This window comes from Martes martes (assembly GCF_963455335.1).
Source record: "Martes martes genome assembly, chromosome: 4".
Taxonomy (NCBI): Eukaryota; Metazoa; Chordata; class Mammalia; order Carnivora; family Mustelidae; genus Martes; species Martes martes.
In genome coordinates, this window is record NC_137891.1 from 34,518,909 (window position 1) to 34,542,770 (window position 23,862).

The 23,862-nt window shown below is 36.1% G+C and overlaps 1 protein-coding gene across 4 annotated transcripts in view; it reads left to right on the forward strand.

Annotated features, from left to right (window-relative positions):
- Positions 1-21,345, forward strand: part of AZIN1 (antizyme inhibitor 1) — a 32,031-nt gene extending 10,686 nt beyond the window's left edge. The window contains exons 3-13 of one of the 4 annotated variants that reach the window (XM_080800643.1): positions 1,736-1,902; positions 7,436-7,634; positions 9,917-10,090; positions 10,565-10,737; positions 12,632-12,766; positions 13,998-14,079; positions 14,537-14,611; positions 15,510-15,672; positions 18,152-18,267; positions 18,571-18,785; positions 19,001-21,345. In XM_080800643.1, the coding sequence (XP_080656769.1) occupies positions 7,533-7,634; positions 9,917-10,090; positions 10,565-10,737; positions 12,632-12,766; positions 13,998-14,079; positions 14,537-14,611; positions 15,510-15,672; positions 18,152-18,267; positions 18,571-18,785; positions 19,001-19,112 (1,347 nt within the window). In that variant the 5' untranslated portion in view covers positions 1,736-1,902; positions 7,436-7,532 and the 3' untranslated portion in view covers positions 19,113-21,345. The remainder of the gene's footprint in view (positions 1-1,735; positions 1,903-7,435; positions 7,635-9,916; positions 10,091-10,564; positions 10,738-12,631; positions 12,767-13,997; positions 14,080-14,536; positions 14,612-15,509; positions 15,673-18,151; positions 18,268-18,570; positions 18,786-19,000) is intronic. The other 3 variants (XM_080800642.1, XM_080800644.1, XM_080800641.1) reach the window with 3 other exon arrangements.
- The last annotated feature ends 2,517 nt before the right edge of the window (positions 21,346-23,862 follow it).

The following is a 23,862-nucleotide window of genomic DNA, read 5'->3' on the forward strand; positions in this document are numbered from 1 at the left end:
CCACTGCTACCTAAGCTGCCACTCAGTAAGCTAGTCTCTTGTACCACAGTGTAAAGTAGTGTACTGCTTGGTTCTTAACTTCTGGATCATCTAGTTTGAAGGCCATAGTTTGAATAGCACTGTCTCTTAGGTACATAAAAAATAGAAATTATGTCATAGATAATATTATAAGTAATGTGGGAAATAACCCATAGACCCAGTTCAGGTAAATAAATGGTATATCTACACAAAATACGACACAGCAGTGAAAATTGATGGACTCTGGTCATTTCTGTTTGCACTATAAAGTTAAACAAAAGAAGTCAGTCGTGGTAGAAAAATAACAGGGATGCTATTTATAGTTTAGAACCAGTAAAGCCAATGTTTTAGGGGCATATAGAACATAAAACTATTAAAGCACAAGGAAATGATGATTAGAAAAGTATGAACATGCTTAGGGGACATGCAACCACTGCCACCTGGGAAAGATGTATAGGATTGTAAGGTATTTTATTTCTTAACCTTGTATTTGCTGTAGTCATTATATTGCACATGGGTTTTATATATAATCTTCTTGGAGAAGTGACAGTGAGATCTGCCCTATAAGGTAATCAAAATAGTAATTAAGTGCATTTGTTTAAAGAGTTATTCCCTATACTACATCAATAAAGCTCAGAAAGCTCAAGATTAATACAGCTATGTATTTCCTGTTCATGTTGTATTACAGTAGTTTTCTTTAATGATACTGCATCTTAATTACCAAGAGGGATTTAAATATTTTTACTTGTGTGAGGTACATAACACTTACTCAAGAAAAAATTAGCCTTCACATCAAATAGTCAAGACACATTTTTTAAAGGGAGCTTAATCTTGCTATTCCATGTGTAAAAGTATATGGGTATTAAAATCCTGTGTTTTGTTTTCTCATTAAGATGTATTTTTAGAATCTTGAGATATGCCATGGGTCAGCTTTTACCTAGGCACTTGAAACTTAGCCTGTTGGGTTCGTTTCTTTTGGGGTTTTTTCCCCCACCCTTAATGTGTCTCCTATTCTTGCTCTTTTAAAATAATTTTTCAGCAATAACCTTTAATAATCTTCCTTTAGGGTTGTCAGGGTTTTGTTTTGTTTTTTCTTTCTTCTTCTTCTTTTTTTTTTTTTTTTTTACCTCATTACCTGAAAAGTAACTTTAAGGATGTTTATTGCCATTACTGGCTTTCCACTTACTGTTGATTGAAGCAGGCTCCGAGTACTCAGTATAGGTTATTGCTGTTATCCATCACTTACTTTCAGTCCAGTATGGCAATAATCCACATGATCTTAACGGTCCTCACAATTTATTGGAAGTTTGTACCATCTCCATTATGTAGCTTCCTGTCACTGTTTCTGGTAGTTTGAACCTTCTAGGCCTCGCATCTATAATGCCAAAGTCATCTTTGAGACTCCTCTTCTAATGTTCTTTTGCCCAAAGGCGTTCTATATGGTAAGTAACATCTCTCTCAGAGTTAGAATGCAGAGGTGACTTTGACAGCATTGTATCTATTGTTAAAGCTGTGAGCTGAGTTTTAAGTCCTCAAATCATATATTAAAAAACAACAAAAAAATGCTTTTAGTCTTCTTTACAGTAGTGGTTATAATTTCAAAATATCTCAAGTTCTCATTCTTTAATGAGTAAGCGTCCTTTTAGAAAAGTGGTTGATATATTAAGGTTGGGTTTCCTGCTTACATGTATCTGAAACAGTACTCTCAACCTTTCAGCTCTCCCTGTTCTACTTCCAGGGAGGTCTTCACTTCAGAAATCCAAGACTCATATTCATCCAGCTTGGTGTCAAGTGGGCTGTTGCTGCCAGAATTATCTTGTGATTATTTGAGAGATGTATCAGTTTCTTCTGAAGTACAATCAACTATAGAAGCCTTTGTAGCAGGTGTGTAACAAGGCAAGTGCCCAGCTGCTGCAGCCACTACTCTTGGAGCTACACTCTCAGTGAACATGAGGACTCAGCGGCCTCATGGAAGGCTCCAGGGAGCAGTGCGCAGTTCTTTGAAGCCTTTTGTTTCTTTGGCAGCTCTTCATTAAAAAAAAAAAAAAAAATGTGTTATCAGAAAGCACCAGTATGAAGGCGTAAATAAGGAATGTTAAACACTTTTTTCTCCCCAGCTACAGTATCTAAGAGGATATTACTTACAAAAGTAGTATTGTGATTACAGCAATTATATTAGCGTGAAAGAAGCTGAGCTTGCTTTCACCATACATTGGTAAGGTGTTTGGTTGTGAACATGGCTTGAAGGCTTGTAAGTAGAGAATACTTCCTAGTGTCTGTTGATAAAAAATAAACTTCATAGGTTTTATGAAAAATGAATTTGCTCCATTTGGAAATCCAAGATTTACGTAGAGTAGATATTTCTGAAGTTTAAACAGTTCAGTGTCTAGCAGCTGACCACATAATATGTCCTAATGTGTTGGAGCCAGTAAATCAGTCCCATTTCTGATTTATAAGCCATAAAAAATGGTGCAGTGTCTTTTGGAAATGAACACTCAGGACTGGGGGATTGGGGTGAAGTTTGGCATTACCTGGGTTTGAGGGCATCCTTAATGGTGAGGTGTCTGGAAATTCCCTGTGGGATTTAAAATTGAGGTGGATTAACTTGGCAGATCTGATATATAATATAAACTCTGCTCACCCACAACACATATGCACTTATATTTTCATTTTGGTTCTGTAGGACATGCTGTATATGTCCTAGATTTTCGGTTTAACATCAAGTAACTTTAAATGCCTCTTGGAAAACTAGCAAAACACTTCTTTAGTGCTTTGAGGCAGAAATGTAGAACATAAACCTTTTAGAGATAGTGGAGCTTTAAAATATTTTTTGCTAACCTGTTAAGAAAGGTAGGCAAAGGCTAATGGAGGTACAATTATGAACTATTTTTAGGACTCTTTCTTTCAGTGAGATTGGGGTAAATACAGGGGGTAGGAAAGAAAGAACCAGCCTACCCTTAACCATCTACTTCAGTCTTTTTTACTTTCAGTCTTTTTAGTTGTTAGAAATCTTGGGCTTCCAAGTGACATTTCATTTGAACAAAGGGTTTGTTAGTTCAGAATGTGTTAGACAGTTTCTCACCCGAAGGTCTTTATGTTTTGCATATGCTTTAGAGGTAATAGTTTTTCCTGGGGATGACTTTTAGTTTTTAACAGTAACTGACAGTTGAGCTTTGCATTTATATGTGAGTCACTTTTGTATCCTGTTTTGGGGCTCCTTTTATTTTATTTTATTTATTTTTTAAAGATTTTATTTATTTATCTGGCAGACAGAAATCACAAGTAGGCAGAGAGAGAGAGGAGGAAGCAGGCTCCCTGCTGAGCAGAGAGCCCGAAGGGGGGCTCGATCCCAGGGCCCTGGGATCATGACCTGAACTGAAGGCAGAGGCTTTAACCCACTGAGCCATCCAGGCGCCCCATTGGGGCTCCTTTTAAAAATGTGAACAATGGACCATCTTTTTCAATACTTTGAAGGAGTTCTCTGTCACAAGCCAAATCCCAAGCTTAAGAACTCCCCATTCTTAAGAGTTGTGACACCTTTGTCCACCTGTTTGTGAGCAATTATACTGAGCTGGGAATTACTGGAGCATGAAAAAACCCTCAGGGACCATCCAAGGTAAAGGGAGATAGAGCTCACATCCACTGTCTTTTATGTATAGGCTTTGTTAGTGCTGGTTTAACAATTTTATTGCAGTGCTCAGTAAAATTGAGGAAATCAAATAATGTTACACATACTACATCTGTTTTTGTGGTTTGGGTGTGTTAGTCCCTTCATTCTTTTTGTTAAGTACTGCCAATATAGTAAGTGAATTTTATTTTTCCATCAGAGTCCTTTTGTGAGTTAAGAAGGGATTTGTGAACTAACACTATGGTTACGTTTGAAGTGAGAGTTGCATTTCAGTGATAATACAGCGATTTCACAGCCATTCCTCACTTAGAGCAGGGTGCGCTTTCCAATATTTTTATTCATGTCATTCATTATTTGTCACCTGTTTTAGTTCTGGGTTATATTTTAAAAATTATTTCACCTCTACAAAAGTTTGATCTATAGTGACAGCTCAGTGGTTAGCTAAAGTAGATTGGGGATTCACTGCAAAAGGAACATAAGGGAACTCAAGTTCATAGAAGTGGCTATGTAGGTGTATACATTTGTTAAAATGGGTGCACGTTGTTTCATGTAAATAGACAGTTGATAAAATGGGTTAAAAGAAAAAGTAATTTCAGAGATTTTATTTATTTGTCAGAGAGAGAGCACAAAGCAGGAAAAGCAGGCTCCCTGCTGAACAAGGAGCCCAATGTGGGACTTGATCTGGGGACCCTGGGTTCATTATCTGAGCCAAAGGCAGACGCTTAACCGACTGAGCCACCCAGGTGTCCCTGGAAAAAACAATTTCACTTTTGGGGTTTACCTGAGAATTAGACAAAAGATGCAGAAGGAACAACAAAGTTAAAAATCTAGAAAATAACTATAAAGGCTAAAAGGATATGGGTAGGTGTAACAGGATATTTTCATACCGTATGTGAATTTAGTTTATTTATTATTAGAACTGGGAATTTGCATATCTGAGAAATGGTTACTTGATTATGGAAATACGATAAAGCTCTATCAGACTGAGAGTTACTGTTGGGTTTCTAAAAAAAGGAAACCTCTTTTCTAAGGGTGGGGGTGCTTGGGAGACAAATTTTTTTCCTTTTATTTTTTTTTTTTAAAGATTTTAAAATTTATTTATAACTGAGAGAGATAGCTTGAAGAGTGAACACAAGCACAGGGGAGCTAGAGAGGGAGAAGCAGGCTCCTCGCTGAGCAGGGAGCCTGACATGGGGCTTGATCTAGGATGCTGGGATCATGACCCGAGCCAGAGGCAGATGCTTAATGACTGAGCCACCCAGGCACCCCAGATTTTTTTCGTTTTACACATAATTTGATCATCAGCATCTCTAGAGCTAATTGTTCTGTGCCTCAGTGTCTTCACTCTAAAATGGTGGTAATACCGTTATTATGGTTTTAAGGATTGAGAAAATTAATAAGTATAAAGTACTTAAAACAGTGCGTGGCACGTTGCCCTAAAAAATGTTTGCTGTTAAGAATGTAGGCATTCAGCAGGTAAGTAAGACTGGATGGAAGGGGTCTGATGTTTTTAAGTACTGAGAATCCTGAAGATAGAGGAGAATCACCCTTTCTGTAAGGACTGCAGCTGTCGGAAATTGAGGTACATATCTTTGTGACTTTAAACTAGACTTTTTGGCAGCAGTTGCCTTGGAGGTCCATGATTAATAACCTGAGGTTCCCAGTTAAATACGTAGCTGAAATATTGGGCTGAAGGTCTTACGTATTTTTTATTATTGATAATATAAATGAGAGGTGTTTGACCATAAAGATTTGTAATGCTAAACTTAACTGAAAGTTCCTGCTGTACTTTCTCATACCTACCTTTGAATTGATTTTTTTTTTCTTTTAAATAAGTAACCTTTATCTTTTCTCTTTTCCCTTAGTGCATAGTTGGATATTCCCTTTAATTATTAAAGGTTGTTTAAAATAAATAATGTATCCTCAGGCCTAAAATGTCTGCTTTCTGGGCACAGGTTTACATCACTCCTGATAAAACAACCTTTAGAGAATGTCCAGGCTACAGTTTTACTTCATAAATAATAAGTCTCACTTAGATATGCCTAAGTTAACTCCTTTTGTAAAATATCCTTAATTTTTCTGTTTCTGCTGTTGCTTGAAAGAGGTTTTGTGAGCTAAACTGAATGTAGTTGACTATTTGGAAATGAAGTTGTTAGTGTTTTAAAGTTAAAAACTAAGTATTGGTTGTCATGGAATTTGATTAATATGGCTTATTGAGGAGTTTGTTTTGGTGCATTAAAAAATCTGACCCTTTGAAAACTATTGAAATGGAGTATACCTTTCAGATGAGGGCCATCACTAAAGGTGAACACATACAGCGGCCTTGGAGGGAGGGAAAGGGAGAATCAAGAATGACAGGAAAGGCTGTGCAAGTTTTGAAATAGATGGCCAAAAGATGGCCTGTGCGCATTATTAATGTGGCAACCAGAAATCAGTACCAGATGTGAGTAGTATCATGTCTGGAGGACTTGTTTTGGTAATGGACTTTTTATTTATGTTAAAAGAAATTCTTGCCTAAACCAGCCTTTAAGGACCAGTGAATTCAGCAAAGAAGATAGAACAGTCTATGCTACTCAGAGGAGAATGGGTGATCTGGGGTAAGGGAAAGATTTCTTCATAGGAAAGGGGTTAGATTTAGTCTGCCTTTTTAGAGTTCTTACTAAATGGTTTAGGATGTACCAAGTGCCTAGCTTATACCTAGTTTTAAATTATGGTGGCATTTTTGTGTTTCTGGCGATTGGCAATTTAATTTTAGCTCTGTTCTGAAGCAACACTTAAGTGTTTTTTATTCATATGTGCTATATATACATATATAATATATTTACAGCAGCCTTTTGACAAAGTTAATATAATTAACTGAAATTTAGAGAAATTGAACTAGGATCATGTAATTATTAAATGATAGAGCCACAACCATGTGAGTCTTTCTGACTTCTAGTCCAATAAAGATTTCTGCTTACTTCATAAGAAACTTTAACATTGCTAACCTGGTGTAGCTGGTACCATTTTCAGCTGGAGGTGAGAGCTATGCAGTCTGTTTCAAAGCTATCGATGGTCTGCTAAAGTCACTCTACTCCCACCCATTGCTGTTACTTTACTTTCTCACCTGCTGTAGAATTTAGAAGACCTGTATCTGTAGTTACCTGTTAGCATGCCATGGGATGTGGCTGGCAGTGTATTGAAGCTTAGGCCAGTATTTTATTTTATTTTTTTTAAGATTTTATTGGACAGACAGAGATCACAAGTAGGCAGAGAGGCAGGCAGAGAGAGGAGGAAGCAGGCTCCCTGCTGAGCAGAGCCTGATGCGGGGCTTGATCCCAGGACCCTGAGACCATGATGACCTGAGCCGAAAGCAGAGGCTTTAACCCACTGAGCCACCCAGGCGCCCCAGTATTTTAATTTCTTGGCTGCAGATAGGTATTTCACTAGTTTTATTTACTTAGAATGAATTTTTCCTGAAATTTCTTATGTGTTAGGAAAAAAAGCAAGATGAATAATAACAGACTAGATCTACAACCCTGCGTAAATAAGGTGACCATATTGACTGGGAATAAACTGCACATGTGTGGATTATCTTAAATTGTCATATTGAGCTCAGTTTTTTTAAATGTATAAAGTACACATTCACTTTAAAGTGGGCACTACAAGATTTCAAATGATCCAGTGTGCAAGTGTTAAGTGATCACAGATTCCTCACTTAATTGGGCATTTAGCACACTTGCATTGACAACTACGCTAAGGTTAACTAGTGAAATAATACAGATTTTGAAAAAACTTCTATTTTGACAGTTTGTTGCATATTCTAAGGACCCAGACATAAGGCTTGGTGGCCCGTCTTCTTGTTTTTCCTGGTTTATGACTTTCGGCTTTGTGGAATACGGCTGAGATGAAAGGATTTCTTGACGATGCAAACTACTCCGTTGGCCTGTTGGATGAAGGAACAAACCTTGGAAATGTTATTGATAACTATGTTTATGAACATACCCTGGTAAGTGCGCCATATCATATTTCTCAGATACAGTGTTTATAAATTTCTGAATTCTAAAACATTGCTCTATTTCCAAGATGTTAGTCTGATAAAAGTACTTTTTTCAGATGTTAACTTACCCAAGTTGTCTTAATTTGATGCCCCCACTTCCCTTGAGTAGTGATGAGGTTTTCTTTCTAGCCCACATTAAAAAAAAGGCTTCCTTATAGTTCTTTCTCTGCTCTGCGTTTTAGCACCCAACTCTTGTATGTTTTATTTTTTTGTTACGTTGCTGTCCTCCTAGTCACTAATTGGCTTCTTACTTATTTTCCTCAACTATATGCTGGAGTAGATAATAATTTGTATTTCAGATAATCTTGGTTGTATGTTGGATGAGAATTTGATGACTTAACTGAATGCTTACTCTCTACTACACCAAGTGTCCGCTTCTACAGACTCCTACTCACTGTTACTTAAGATTATTTTTGTTTTGTACTTAGTGATAGAATTATCTTTATTGCCTTACTGATAAAATTTGTTTCTTTGTTGGGGCTAATTTCCCATATTCCTCAAACTTGTTGAAGAATTGTTTTCGTGTTACTGGTATTCAGTAATAGAATACCAAAAAACTTCTTAACCTTTACAGATGTGCTCAAATCTCCCCACATCTCAGCAAAATCCCTTTCTCTTTCCACTGCCATCAAAATTTGGGGGGGCGGGGATTGACACTTGCCATACTGTTCAGTCTATTGTATAACCAAACCATTCTGTAGTTAATTCTTTCCTGTCACTAGAGAACCTCCTAGTGGAAGTAATGCTGAGCTCTCTTATCTAATTTTTGCAACATTCTTTGTGGGCCAGATAATGATCTTTGAAATACTCCTTTCATTCATTCTTGTCCCACAATCTTGAATTATCCAACATTCAGTAGCATTTAGTAAGGGTTAGTCTGAAATCTCTCCTAACATTGTTATCTAATTAAATGGCTCAAAAGTGATTACAACTGAACATCTTGTGAGTTGTTTTTAAGTCCCAGTTCTCTTGCTGGTAGCCATAATGGCCTCTTCCTCCTCTTCTTCATCTTCATTTTTTTTTTTATTAAAGTGAAAATAAATTTTCTGTTTCTAAAATATTAGGAATGGGACGCCTGGGTGGCTCAGTTGGTTAAGCAGCTGCCTTCAGCTCAGGTCATGATCCCGGCGTCCTGGGATCGAGTCCCACATCGGGCTCCTTGCTCCGTGGGGAGCCTGCTTCTCCCTCTGCCTCTGCCTACCACTCTGTCTGCCTGTGCTCGCTCGCTCTCTAACAAATAAATAAATTAAAAAAAAAAAAATTTTAAAATATTAGGAATGGCATATCTTGAAAGGATGGAGTAACTTGAGTATAACTGTCCCATATCTGCCATGCAAAAACCATAATTTCCAATCCTGTTTCCTGGTCAATATGTTACAGTAGTGTACATTTTCAAGTGTGTATTAAAGAATTGAAAGCAGTAATGCTGTCTTCATGGCTTTTCAAACAATATTTATGTGTTGTGTGTTATAAATAAGATTATTGTCTGCCATCCAGCATTGAGTGATTTACACTTTGCCTGACACGTTACAATCCTTTGACCCCTAGAGTAACCCTGTTAAAATCATTACTGATCTCCCCAGATCCCTAATAAAAATCTGTTTTTATTTTTGAGGGAAGAATATCCTTACTCAGGTTTATTTGACATTCAGGGTGCTTCTGTATTTTTTAAATACAATTTTGTCATTCTCTTTGTCTTCTCTACCAACTTTGTCTCCTTAAACATTGTTTAAGTTGTGTTGCTTTGTTGTTTTACCATCCTGTCGTTAGGTGCAATTTATAATGGAGATATACAGCTTATTTTGTTTAACGTTCCTGATTCTACTCACTGTAATAGGAAATTAGATCCTGAACTACCAAAGTGAATACTTTAAACAGCTTAGCAAAGCATGGAAGGAAACAGGTGGTCTCCTCCTCCTCTAGTCCCCCTAAATGGAGGCAGTTATAAAGTAGAAAGTCCCTATAATTGATAACATTTTCAAAAAAAGCAAAGTAAAGAATATTTTATGTGCCAGCTTAGCATAGCAAAAAGTCAAGTTTAAAAAGAAAGTTGTTTGGATTTTCCTGTGTTTGCTGAATCTATCTTAATGGCTCTTAAGCCATAAATGTGGAAGTGTATGTAAGTGTGTATCTTGGCTCATTTGTGGAGGAAAAAGGGAGTTCTTTACTACTTATGGTACTTTATTTTCAATAGTTGTTTGATTTTTTTTTTTTCCCCACGATCACAACAGACAGGGAAAAATGCATTTTTTGTGGGAGATCTTGGAAAGATTGTGAAGAAACACAGTCAGTGGCAGAACATAGTGGCTCAGATCAAGCCATTCTACACAGTAAAGTGCAACTCCACTCCAGCTGTACTTGAGATTTTGGCAGCTCTTGGAACTGGATTTGCTTGCTCCAGTAAAGTAAGTATTTTTCATTATTTTGTCACTGAAATGCAACATTTTAGAACTCACTTTAACTTAGTTAGAAAAATTGCAGGGAAGTTTCACTTGCAGATGTTTTTAAGTTCTTGTGTAAATTCTCAGCCTAATGGAAATGTACAAACTTTTCAGGTGTACCAATGAAAGGAAAGTTTCAGTGAGATGAGACTTTAAAAAGCCTTTTTTTTTTTTTTTAATCTTTAATCAAGAACTTTTTGTTCCTCATTCTTAGGCAGGAGCTAGCTAGACTGTTAACTTCTGATGAAAGCAAAATTATTCTAAACCATGAGATTTCTCTCTTATACCTTATTTATACCTTATACCTTATACCTCTTATACCTTATTTCTCTTATACCTTTTTGAAGGATTTTAACAAAGATAGTATAAAGTAGTAATTAAATGAAAAGTAATAGAAATGTTGCCTTTTAGATGACACTTTAAAATGTGTTTTTATAGACTGAAATGGCTTTAGTGCAAGAATTGGGTGTGTCTCCAGAAAACATCATTTATATAAGTCCTTGCAAGCAAGTGTCTCAAATAAAGTATGCAGCAAAGATTGGAGTGAATATCATGACATGTGACAATGAAGTTGAGTTGAAGAAAATCGCACGTAATCACCCAAATGCCAAGTAAGTGTAAAACCAAGTACATGGAAATAGTACCTTATGGCCTAGGGTTTGGGTTTGTCTTTGGCCTGGGAAAAGGACATTTATGTAGAGCAGTGCTGTGTATTTTAATTATTTTTTTAACTTAAAGTTCTTACATGGAAAATGCTACTAGTATTTTATTGGTGCCCACTTCTGGGTCCTTCTTGTAGAGCTGGGATAAGATAAGGACAGTTTGGAATAGGAATTTATAATCTTTAATTCAAGCAAGAAAATGTGGTTGTTGGAATAATAAAATGAGGGCCACAGATGTATTTTCATAATCACATCAACCCTACTAGTAATTTGTCATGTTGGGAACAGGATTGTCAGCTTTTTTTCCTGGTTGGCTGGGGGTTTAATCTGCCTTTGGCTGTAGTTCCTAAATGTTTGTCCTTAGTGACAGTGTCTTAGGAGCCTAGTCTGTAGATGCAGGTGTTTCTTTTTTTAAGACCCACTCTTCTCTTTGAATAGGAAGTTTAATATATATTTTTTAACTCGTACCTGCATGTACCTGAAGATTTTTTTTTTTAATTAAAAAGTTTACTTTTTAAAAGCAAAAAGGCAGATTTAATGTTGTCATGAACTGGTATGTCAAGATTTTAGGCTCTACTAAAATTATATTGTATTAGTACAAAATTGCTAGCTTTTATTGGGTTATTATGTGTGGTCCTGAAAGTGTATATGTATCATATCCATATTTTCCTTGTACATTTATAATTTTCTTACCAACTTTGATGGTATTGTTAGGTGTCCTGACAGGATTGAGTACCCTAAAAACCTTTGTTTGGATAAGGCCTTTGGGGGGAAATTTTAGTGAACCACTTATCTCTAGAAAAATCTTACTGTTCTGTGATCTTCTGAAGATAAGCCCGGAGTTGGGGTTACTGTATTAACTGTAAAGTGGATGGTGCATTCTTTTTTTTTTAAAGATTTTATTTATTTATTTGACAGACAGATCACAAGTAGGCAGAGAGGCAGGCAGAGAGAGAAGGGAGGAAGCAGGCTCCCTGCTGGGCAGAGAGCCTGATGTGGGGCTCGATCCCAGGACGCTGGGATCATGACCTGAGCCGAAGGCAGCGGCTTTAACCCACTGAGCCACCCAGGCGCCCCTGGATGGTGCATTCTTAATAGAGCTGATTCTGCACAGAGGAAGAATAATTTGCTTCTATGAGACTTAACCCCTTCTGATCAGCAGTCATTCATCAGGACTTCCTTGGGAAAACAGTTTTACAAACAGCGTTTGCATATTTGTGGGTTTTAGTGGTTGGTAATTGAGTATCTCCTGAGACAGTCTCATTTTGTCTTGGTTGTCATAATTTGGAAGAAAATACCAAGTAGATTTGAATCAGTATCTAAAATGCTACTGTTCAGACGCATTAAATAACTCTAAGCTTGCCAATTTTTTTGTAAGATGGAAGAGATTGATAGGAATTTTCAAAATAAGTGGTAGAAGGTTAACCAGCTGGAACAGTTTAGGAAACTTGAAACATGTAAAAGCCCTGATAACTCTTAACTGAAAGACAGTGATGGCATTGCTATTCAATTTAGTCTTTCTAGGTGGTTTTATGGACTGATGGACTTCATTTGAAAGTAATGTCGTCTTTCATTACAGAGCCCACTGACTCTTGCTGCTACAACAGAGTCTTAACTTCCTGCATTTTCCAAATTCCCGTCCTTGTAAGCTTCATGCTTTAGGCCCTAATGGCTAGTTTTTTCTCTATACAGGATTGTTTTTCATTAGGTTCACTTGATTCAACCGTCGCTGGATTTGGGAGCACTGGCAACATAATCAACATACTTCCTACAACTTCAGGCTTCACATGTGCTGATGATGATGTAAACCAACTCTGCCCCAATCATCTTCCCCTTCTCTTAGGGTCTTACTACATATTGCAACAGAAGATAATATTGGAGGCGAAGAGGGTAACATGAAGTTTGGCACTACCCTGAAGAACTGTAGGCATCTCTTGGAATGTGCTAAGGAACTTGATGTCCAAATTATTGGTGTTAAGTGAGTATTTCATTTGAAACTTCCATTTTATGGTGATAAGTCTTTGTTTTTCTGATGATCTTTTAACACTTCATTTTTATGAAGTCTAATAGATTGAACTTTCAGTTTAATATATATTTTTTTAGTCCAGGAAGGACAAATACGTTTTATCCTTCGTATAATTTTATACACATACCTCTCTCTTCCCTAATTAAGAAGTAAAATAGTAAATAGAAATTCAGTTGGGTTAGTAATATAAAACCCCTCCTTTTAAATTGGAGGGAGACGATGTACTAGAATTCTAATGAAAACCAGAATGACATTCATCTGAGTTGTCTTTTTTTTTTTTTAACCCCATCTTTAAATTTTATTCCTTCTCTTTTTAATCCCCTGGGCATGACAATAAGACGTTCTATTACCTTCTTAATTTTTACGTGTGCAGAAATGGATACCCAGAGAGATTTAATGATTTGATCATAGTCTCAGAACTATGATCTGAGTCAAATTTGGAACACAGAGCTCCAAATTTTTTGAGATGCCAATCCACTGCTAATCTTACTACAGTACTAGGTCTTGCTTTTTAAATTATTCAAAAAGATGGATAAAGAATCACCCCTGATAGTTTAATTCTGTCTTAGGTGACAGATACTGACAAGTATTTGAGAGTTTTCATATTTCTCTTTTTAAAGTTAATATACAGTAAAATTGACTTTTTGGGTTTATACTTCATATAAATTTAACAGATTTAACAACTGCCATAGTCAGGATACAGAACTGTATTTCAATTAAATTTAAGTATTCTGTTCTGAATCTCTGATAAGTATCTCTTAAGTAATACTAACAAGTGTTAGTAATGCTCAGCTGAATTAATGTTCATTTGTATTTCACAGTAGACATTTTTATTTTGTCAGATGAAGTTGTACATTCAAATTAAAGATTTTATGATCTAATTATATTGTTGGTGTTTGTTACTTTACTATGTATACATAAAAGCATGTGCTTGTATGATAGTTATAAAGCTTGATAACTCGTTAAATTCTTTAAGAAGTTACAGTATTAACTCAAACATTGTCTTTTCTGAAATCCTATATTATAACTTGGATAATTAGAGGCTTGTGCCTCCAATTCTTTAAATATTTGATAAGATTACTGTGAATACTGTGTCAGTATGGTGAATGAGAACTGAAAAGAATGATAGGAAGGGCTTCTAAAATTGACTGTTGCTTTAAATTTATTAATCTCTTTCTTCCAGATTTCATGTTTCAAGTGCTTGCAAAGAATCTCAAGTATATGTACATGCTCTGTCTGATGCTCGATGTGTGTTTGACATGGCTGTAAGTTTTTTTCCTTAAATTATTTTTATATTTTTAGCCAGAATCTTATTTTTGCTTTTTTCTTCATCTTTTTTCTCTTCAAAGATTTATCCATTTATTTGAGAGAGAGAACATGTGTGCGCAAATGCACATGCCTGAGAGGAAGGGGGTGGATAAGCAGACTCCATGCAGCAAGAGTTCCATACGGTCTTATTTTTTAAGTAGGTAAAGGGATGAAAATAGTAATTTACTTGCATATGTCTGCATGACAGTACAGACATCATCAGGAAGACAGTATATACATAAACAATGTACATACACAACAATGAATAAATCTGTTTCTGTTGGTAGAGACCAAAACCTTTGCCATAAAGGATTAGAACAGTTATTATTTACCTCCTTGGGAAGGGGTTTTTGAAATGTTCTTGTAGCCATAACAATTTGGATAAGCATTTAAAGTATTTTTTTCCATCTCTAGGGAGAATTTGGCTTCACGATGAACATGTTAGATATTGGCGGAGGCTTCACAGGAACTGAATTTCAGTTGGAAGAGGTAAATTTAATTCAGCGGATGGATATACAGGAGTAATCTCATTTCTTTGCTACTTAACTGGTAGATGTAGAAGAGAGTGTATTTTTTAATTTATTATTTATTTTTTAATTTTTTAAAAGATTTTATTTATTTATTTGACGGAAAGATCACAGATAGGCAGAGAGGCAGGCAGAGAGAGAGGCTGAAGCAGGCTGCCTCCTGAGCAGAGATCCCAATGTGGGGCTCAATCCCAGGACCCTGAGATCATGAGGCTGAGCCGGAGGCAGAGGCTTAACCCACTGAGCCACCCAGGCACCCCATAGACAAGGGTTTAACAGTGGCAGGAGATAAACCTGTAAGAAACATCTGTTTAAAATTTGATTCCAAGAAGATGAAGAGGCAGTGAGAAGACCTAGCTAACTTTGAAAAGCTTAATAAAATTCAATGAAGTCTATAGCATAACTTACAAAAGTCTCTATTCAGTTGTTTCTGTTCTAATGGAGTACTAGATGGTACAAATGAATTTAGTTTGGACGGTTTAAGCTGTTTTATCTGATGTACATTACTACTCACCTTCCTGCTGTCCCTTCCATCTCTCATTCTGTAGTATCTAGAAACTGATTTGATGATTTGCTCCTTCCTTGCTAGTGTTAAGGAGTATAGAAACATGATTTTAAACAATCACCAGTAGCTGTTTGCCATGGGAATTACAAAATTTTTAAAATTAATGCCATTCTGATAATGTAAACTTAGATGTCTCAAAGTCTGCCTAATTGCTTGAAGATAATTGCTAAATAGCTAAGCTTTCTGGTCTGTAATTGGAACTACTTTGGTTTTAAGTTGTCTGGGAAGCCAGTCAGTCTCTTAATGTGAATTATCTAATTCAGTATTGAAATCATAATGGGTTTAAAATTCATAGGTTAATCATGTTATCAGCCCTTTGTTGGATGTCTACTTTCCTGAAGGATCTGGCATTAAGATAATCTCAGAACCTGGAAGCTACTATGTGTCTTCTGCATTTACACTTGCAGTTAATATCATTGCAAAGAAAGTTGTTGAGAATGATAAATTTTCCTCTGGAGGTAAGTTACAAAGTTTATAATTTTGTTTCTGTTAGATAAATTCATCTTCAAACTAATTGAAATTATTTTATACTAGCCAAGTATAAAATACTGTAGGACATGGACATTTATGGATCATGAGGTTGTGGGCGATCTTCAATCCGTTGTAGGCAGCTAGGGAGCTTTTTAAAATGCCCTAGTGAAGTTATCACTCCATAAGACTTCTGAAATCTAATTCTTGGTTCTGATGTTTAGTTATGCATTTTTATTTACTATTATTTTTTTTAGACACCCCACATGCATGTGGGGTGGGCCGGGTGGAGGGAACATCTTAAGAACTCCTTGCCCAGTGCAGAGCCCTGGCTCAATCTCCTGACCTTGAGATCATGACCGAAGCCAAAATCTGGAGTCAGTGGCTTAACTGACAGAGCCACCCAGAAGCCTCTAGTTAGGCGTGTTGTAGATAAACTTCCCCCAGGTGATTGATTCTCCTATCTTGTTAAGAGCCAGTGTTTTATTATAATGTCTTTCATTATGTTCCTCTTAGTCAGATGGGTCACAGGGAGGATCTGCTTTATACTTTTTTACATAACAAGGGCCAGCAGAGTCTAAATCTGTCTCTAGTCAAACCAACAGAGACAGTAGACAGTCGGTCTTGGTAACAAATACCACTTTAAAAAATGTAGAAAGTACACTTCTACATTAAGAAGATTTATTCCTATAGTTTTTTTTTCCCCTTAAGTTAGCAGGAATAAGTTTTTTTTTTTTTCTTCTGAGTTTTTTAAATATCTCAAAGTTGAAGAGCTGCACTAAGAATAGAAGGGACTTCCCATTTTGATCACCCAGTTAAGGTGGTGTCACGCGGGTATCTTCATTATGAAGTGGAAAGATAGTTTGTAAATAACCTTTTTCTTTTGGTACTTTCCCCAATTCGTTTTAATAACATCAGTGAATTTCTGACTCTTATTTAATCTAAGAGTTTTCCCTTCTATTTATTTACAGTAGTTTAGACTCCTAGATACTTATTCAGCAGATGATGTAATCGATTATTTTTATTTGCTGTCCAAAATTGGGGTCCTTTTGACATGTCCTCATTGTTCCCTGAGTGCTTTTTACTTCATGGTACATCCAGATGTTCCAGGTTCTTTACCTGCCTCAGTCCAAGAATTGGTGATTTTTCCAAGGAGCCTCTAGTTCATTTTAATGGAGAGTGGTATTTTAAAAACCAAGAAAGGAGTGAGTATTGGTTGTATTCACTACTATTGACGGATCATTTCATCTGGGCTTTCTCACTGAACAGAATCAGAAAATGGGTGTGTGTGTGTGTGTGTGTGTGTGTGTACATGCATATATATACACACACACAGCAGACGTAAGTGTATATCATCAGAAGCTGCGCATGTAGTAAACTACATGGTGCTTTCTGTTTTTCTCCTTACATATTGCAACTCCCTTAACCAACAGTGAAAAACTAGCTCCCGTTATCCCACACATACACATATTTGCTGAAGTACGGCAGACGCAGAAGGTGTTCCCGAATAGCTAACTCATAACCACCGCAAACAGCCAAACCACTGAACCTGAGGTTTACTATCCATTTTGGGTTGGTTATTGATAAAAGATTATACTCCCTATATAAAAACTTAAGTATATAATTGGACAAATTAATAGAAAGCATATACTGACATCACTATAGAAACAAATGTCATATCAAAGTTTTCTCTTCCTAGGTTTGTTCCTTTGCCAGACAGTCACTATTGTGCTGGTTTTTGCATCGTTGAGTAGTTTTGGGCTGCCCTCAAACTTCATATAAATGGAATCATCTAGCATGTATTTTAGGATAGCTCAATATAATGCCTGATCAAACTACTTTGTTTCATGTTTATTGCTAATATATTCCACTGAATAGATGATTTATTATCTTTGCTGATGAATATTTGGTTGTTTCCAGTTGTGGGCTATTAAAAATAAAACTTAGATTTTTGTGTAAGTCTTGTGGACATTTTTCATTGCATTGGAGAAATGACCAAGAATAGAATTGCTGGGTCACAGAGTGGATGTTTTAAAAGATTACAAAGTGGTATTTTACCCTCGCACTGGTGGTGGTGTATATGTGCAAGTTCTGATTGTTCCCCCACTTTTACTGTTTTTTTTTTTCTTTTGTATTATCACCTTTTAATTTTATCCATTCAGTATGTGTATGGTAGTGGAAGCTCATTGTAGTTTTAATTTGCATTTACCTGGTGACTTCTGTAGAGCACCTTTTTCATGTGTTCATTGGTCATCTTCCTTTGTGAAGTATGTTTTCAGTTTTTTTAGGCTAACAGTTTTAAGGTATATCAGTATATATCAGGTTTCTTTAAAGTTAATTTAAATATTTTGGGAAATGGGAAAACAAAGTCTATTCTATAAATTTTCAGTCTGCTATGCTTTGCATAGTTTTTAACTATATTAGACATTTTAATGTAAATTCATCTTCATTTTTCCTGCTTTATTTCAGTAGAAAAAACCGGAAGTGATGAACCAGCCTTCATGTATTTTATGAATGATGGTGTTTATGGTTCTTTTGCAAGTAAACTGTCTGAGGACTTAAATACCATTCCAGAGGTTCACAAGGCAAGTTGTATTACAAATAACAGAACTGCTTATTTGGCAGTTTATTAACTGACCTTTTTTTTTTTTTTTTAAAGGTACATCCCAATTTTTGGAGGAATACTTTAGGATAGGGAATATTGCCCTTTTCTGAGGGTTTGCCTTCCTTAGATAGAGTTCAGAAGGAGCATCATTGCCCTTGCCTCTAGGCCTGCCTTTCATAGGAATATTGAATCTGATCTAATGAAAAATGCTCTCAACCACCCTCAAATTCAATACCTGCATGAACATGAGTAAAAATTTAAAAAGTTTCTTTCCTCCTGACAGAAATACAAGGAAGATGAGCCTCTGTTTACAAGCAGCCTTTGGGGTCCATCCTGTGATGAGCTTGATCAAATTGTGGAAAGCTGTCTTCTTCCTGAGCTGAATGTGGGAGATTGGCTTATCTTTGATAACATGGGAGCAGATTCTTTTCATGAACCATCTGCTTTTAATGATTTTCAGAGGCCAGCTATTTACTACATGATGTCATTTAGTGATTGGTAAGGTATTATTTTCATTTTTAAAAAGGTGATTGGATATTTGATAATTCTGTAACAAATGCCTAATTTAAAAGTAATAGCAAAATGTTCCTCTGTTAAGGGTTATTGGAAGATTCGTTATTTTATAATCTTACTTCTTTGTCCATTTGTTTTGTGTTAGTGTGGTCTTTGTGCTTAAACTTAGAATTACGGTTTTGTGTTTGGTTTTTTGAAAGGTATGAGATGCAAGATGCTGGAATTACTTCAGACACAATGATGAAGAACTTCTTCTTTGTGCCTTCTTGCATTCAGCTGAGCCAAGAAGATAGCTTTTCTTCTGAAGCTTAAACAGGCGTTAATGCTTCTTTAGATCTGAAGTTGCAGGTTAAGCTTGTCTGGTCTACATTCCGTGTGAAACAAATTCAAACAATCTTACTCTGTTAATTCTCTTGGAAACAAAATCTATTAGTAATAGCTGTTTGGGACCAGACAAAATCAGCTCTCATCTATAATTCATTGGGGGGTAATTGGGAGATTTAGATAATGTATCCAGATTTAAACTTACCAGTTTGTCCTACCCCTTAAGCGTTTAAAATAAAATATGCAACAAAATGGATGACTTAGTGGAGATGGAAGCCCATTAATTGGGTTCCCCATTAAATCGTTTACATACAAGTACACAGTTTTTATACTAAGGATTCATGTTAAAAAGTCTTGTAAAGTTAAATGTCTTTCACCCAGATATATCAAATGTCAGTGGAAGACCAGTGTGACTTCATTAGATATGTTTAGTGTATTTAGAATGTGTAAATTTGTGCTTTGAACTGTAGTTTAATAAATGTAAAATTGCATCATAGTATTTGTTGTATTTGACCTAATGTAACCCTTGTATGATTGCAATAAAATTTTGTGTAGATTTTACTGTTTTTTCAGGCTAAAACTTTGGGAAAGGGGCTAGCTAGCAAAGGTAGTTTTGAAATAGATGTGTATATGGACTGTTTTGAAGGGTTTCCCCCCCCCCCCTTATAGCCCATTTAAGTTTAGTTTGGCTCAGTACATTTTTTTCAGTTATTTAAATAGTAATTTAAGTAAAATGTTTGGTAAATCATTGTGAAGTTCAGATTCATTATGGAGAGTTGATGTGCAGTAAGCATGATGTTTAACAATTTTAACACCAAAAATGTTAATTCTGCATAAATCAATTGTAATAATTAATAGGTGTTTCTGTATAGATAGAATGCATAGAATGAATACCTTAGTAAATCTTTGAATTACAAATCTTTCGGCTGAAATGGAAGATTCTATTAAATACTTTGAATAAACTTGTGGGGGGAAGGGTAATAAAATCGCAGAAAACTCTGCAGCGCACTAAAACATAAAGAAGGGCTACATCTATATCCAGAAACCTGATGCTCTTTTGCACGGAATATTATTTAAATTCAGAGTTGTAAAGGGTGGGGTGAAGCACACCTGTTCTCAATTTCTTAATTGCAGTGATTTCAGACTTTAGTAGGGGTTTGTTTTGTTTTAGTTACACTTAGTTTCTTGTTTCCCATTTGTTCAGCTTAGTAATTTTAATTCTTTTCATACTAAAATTTTGTGACTGGGGGAAGGGAGTTAGTGTTACTGACCTGACGGTTGTCGCCAGGAGTTTGCGTTGTTCACTGCTAGTGTATTAGTAATCCTAGATCTCAGAATCACAATAGTAATAAAATAAACAACAGGGGTCATTTTTTCCTAACTTACTCTATGTTCAGATGTGGAATTTCTGTCTCCCAAGAGGAAATGTGACTTCACTTTGGTGCCAATGGACAGAAAATTCTACCTGTGCTACATAGGGAGAAGTTTGGAATGCACTTAATAGCTGGTTTTTACACCTTGATTTCAAGGTGGAAAGTAATTGATCATGAATCTCTAATAAATTTCAATCTAAACCAGTAGGTGCTTAATATTTTTTGATTTGGTTGATGCCCATTTGAATTTCATGGGTTCTAATAATTAAATTTAAGACCCTAGTCCATTGCCATCTATAATTACCCTTGGACTTTACCAAGGTATAATATGGGGTTTTATGCAAAGTTACAAGCTACATGGAACTTTTTTTAACCGTAATAAAGAGGAGGAATTATTCCCAGCCTTCTTTACATGTTGTGTTTTGTGGTCCAGACATGGCAGACCTTTTAGAAGATGGTACGACTTTGAGTCCTTGGCTTGACTATATAGCTTTGAGCTTCATGGCATGTCAGCTCTGCCATATTCATAGGAGAGTTGTTCTATGTATAATAGCTCAGAGTTGCAAATTTCACATGTGAATGAGATGGTAACCTTAAGAAATGTCTGTATTGTATTTGACGACTGTTCACATAAATCTGAAGTTTGAACTTATGTATTTCAATTTGGTATGCTAAAAAGTACTGAATTAATGTAATAATCCTTTTCTTTTTTTATAATATTGTAATCTCAGTTCAGAATTTAACTGAAAATATAAAACCCGAATGATTTCTATATAGTAAATCGAACTGTAAAGGTAATTTGTGTGTGATTCTGAATACACAAGATAAAATGTTTTTATTCCTCCTTATGTTTTACTTTTGCTTCTATCGTGAAAGAGTTAATTCTGCATATCAACTTTGTATATATTTTAACTTAAAAGCATTCTTTTGGAATCTTTTATAAAGTAGCAAATCTGGTAAAATAATGCTGGATATTACATATGAAAGATTTTGATAAAGTTCAGTACGTGTGAGCATGAAGATGATATCCAGGGCCATGTTTTCTAGACCCATCAATTTACCAGCCTCTTAAATTTTAAACTTAAGACTAAATAAAATTGATTTATATAAGTTAAGGTAGGTATTCCAAGAAATTGTGGACACTGTAACATTTGATGCAAATACTGTGTTTAAAAAGCCACTGTCAAATCTTTTTTGTCCCTTGTTGGGGACTTTGTATTTTCACACTGTAGATATTAGCAACTTGACCAACAATATAGTAAAAATACTTGCTTAATTGGCGTTAGAGTATAAGATCAGAAAAGAATTAGTAGTCTTCTGCCTTCAAGCTGTGAATAAATCCTCCAAATACTTCAATTCCTGTCTCGTCCATCCTGAAGGCAAAATAAGAGAGTGGTGTATTTGCAGATTCAGGGTTTCATAATGGCAGTAAACCTAACCTAGGAATAAGAAATGAAAACCAGTTCTGGTCTTTCCTCGCACTGCTGGAGGCTAATCTATATCTACTTAATAAGCCGCTAACTCTAAGGTGGCTGTGTTTTGATGACAAGTTACGATTTCTGGAACCTTTTACTCTGCTGGGACTGCAGTCAAATTCGAATCAAGGATAGTGTGGATTTGATTTTTTTGTTTTTACTTTTTCCTCCTAGCTCTTTGTTGCTAATTCAGGACAGGAGAGAGTATTGAAATAGGAAAGCATTTTTAGTTTTAAAGAAATTCTGATAATGTATGATCATCCATTTCAGCAAGTTGAAGTTAACCTGAAAAGTAGCAGTGCCTGACCTTAAACATTACTGGGGAAATTTGTGGGTACTACATGTATCTTAATCATAGTTGAGATCTTCACCTAGAATGGAGTATAGATAGGGGAACACAGATCAGCTCCAGGCACACTCTGTCCAGTGTTACATGGTTGAAGGATTTGGGTTTTATCTGTTGAAAACAGGCTGGGCAAACTTCTTAAAAATGGCCATGACTAGAAGGCTTAATTTACCCAATGTGCTCGTTCTGTGCTCCTGAATTCCTTGACCTAACTACAGCTTCAAAAGCAATTCCATTGTTGAGTGGTCTTTCAAATCCTGATTCTATCATAATACTGCTTATGCCTATCAAAACCCTGTGCAGCTGATGGCCTAGTTTGAGATTGCCACTGGATCAATTATAGAAAGCTGAAAAGTTAAGAATCTGCACTTGACAGATGATCATGTGTTGCCTCCCCTCCCCCCAACGTTGTACAAGAGTGCAAAAGGAAATCTTGCAGTAATTGCAGTAAACTAGTAGGATATTACTCAGATTAAATTTAGGCCCAGGGAAATTAAAGTTTTTCCTAAATAGTGGTGCCAGACTATCTGGTGTGTGCCTGTGCCTACAACTTTGCCACCACTCAGTTTTTAGTAGCAGTGTATAGAAGAGGGGACACTTGACTAAAGGTTAGGAATTTTCTCTGGATTTCATTGATTTCCATCTATCCTTTGTTTTAAATTGCTTTCTGGGGGTTTCTCCACTCTGTATTCCAAGTCTGTTTTTCACTGGTGGCAACTCAATTGCCAAGCTTAAGGGTGCAGTGTCTTATCTCTGAGAATGTCCCTCAGCATTAATTCTTCATGACTTAAACCTACCCTCTTAAGATACTCTTCCTATGCTTTTCGACAGAAATGAAGCAAGAGTATTTTTCAAGTTTGATTTTTCTCCTTTTCTAATTCTACAAGGATACAACAACTTGCCGGGAGAGGGAGGGGCACTTTTTTGGTTCCCCAAAGAAAAGAATCATTTAAAGATGTACGAATGTTGCCTTCATGTTGCCTGGATAAGAACTGGGTTTAGAGTTAGGCTGAAGGGATCGGGCATTGGAGCAGAACGTGAGGAGTTCACATTGAGAAGGAAAATATCCCCAAGTAACATGATGTTCTGTCCCCTCCCTTTAATGTACAGTGTTGCTATTTTGCTAATTGTTGCTAATTTGACCTGCTTCCTTAAAAACGGTTACACTTTGAAATTGCGCCATAGGCTGTTGGGGAAAATGTTGGGTTCAGAGCACCGCACTGTCAGTGCAACACTGTAATATGGATAGTGACCAATTAAAATCTCAGTACAGTTTTACGTGTTAGTTAAATACACAAGTAGAACAAACTAGCACTTGGAGAAAGACCCAAGGTTTGTGTGAGTGGGAGGGTTGCAAACTTGTGAAGTAATGGAAGAAGGGTTATCTGAAATTGGTAAGTTGTAACACCAGTTGAAGTGTTAGTAGCTGCTAACACTTGGTGAGCCGAGGTGGCTGCTAGATAGATGTTTAGGAATGTGCATTTTTGTATAACCCTGAGCCTGATTCAACTGGGTGTCACATTCTGCTTTCACTAGCGTTTCTA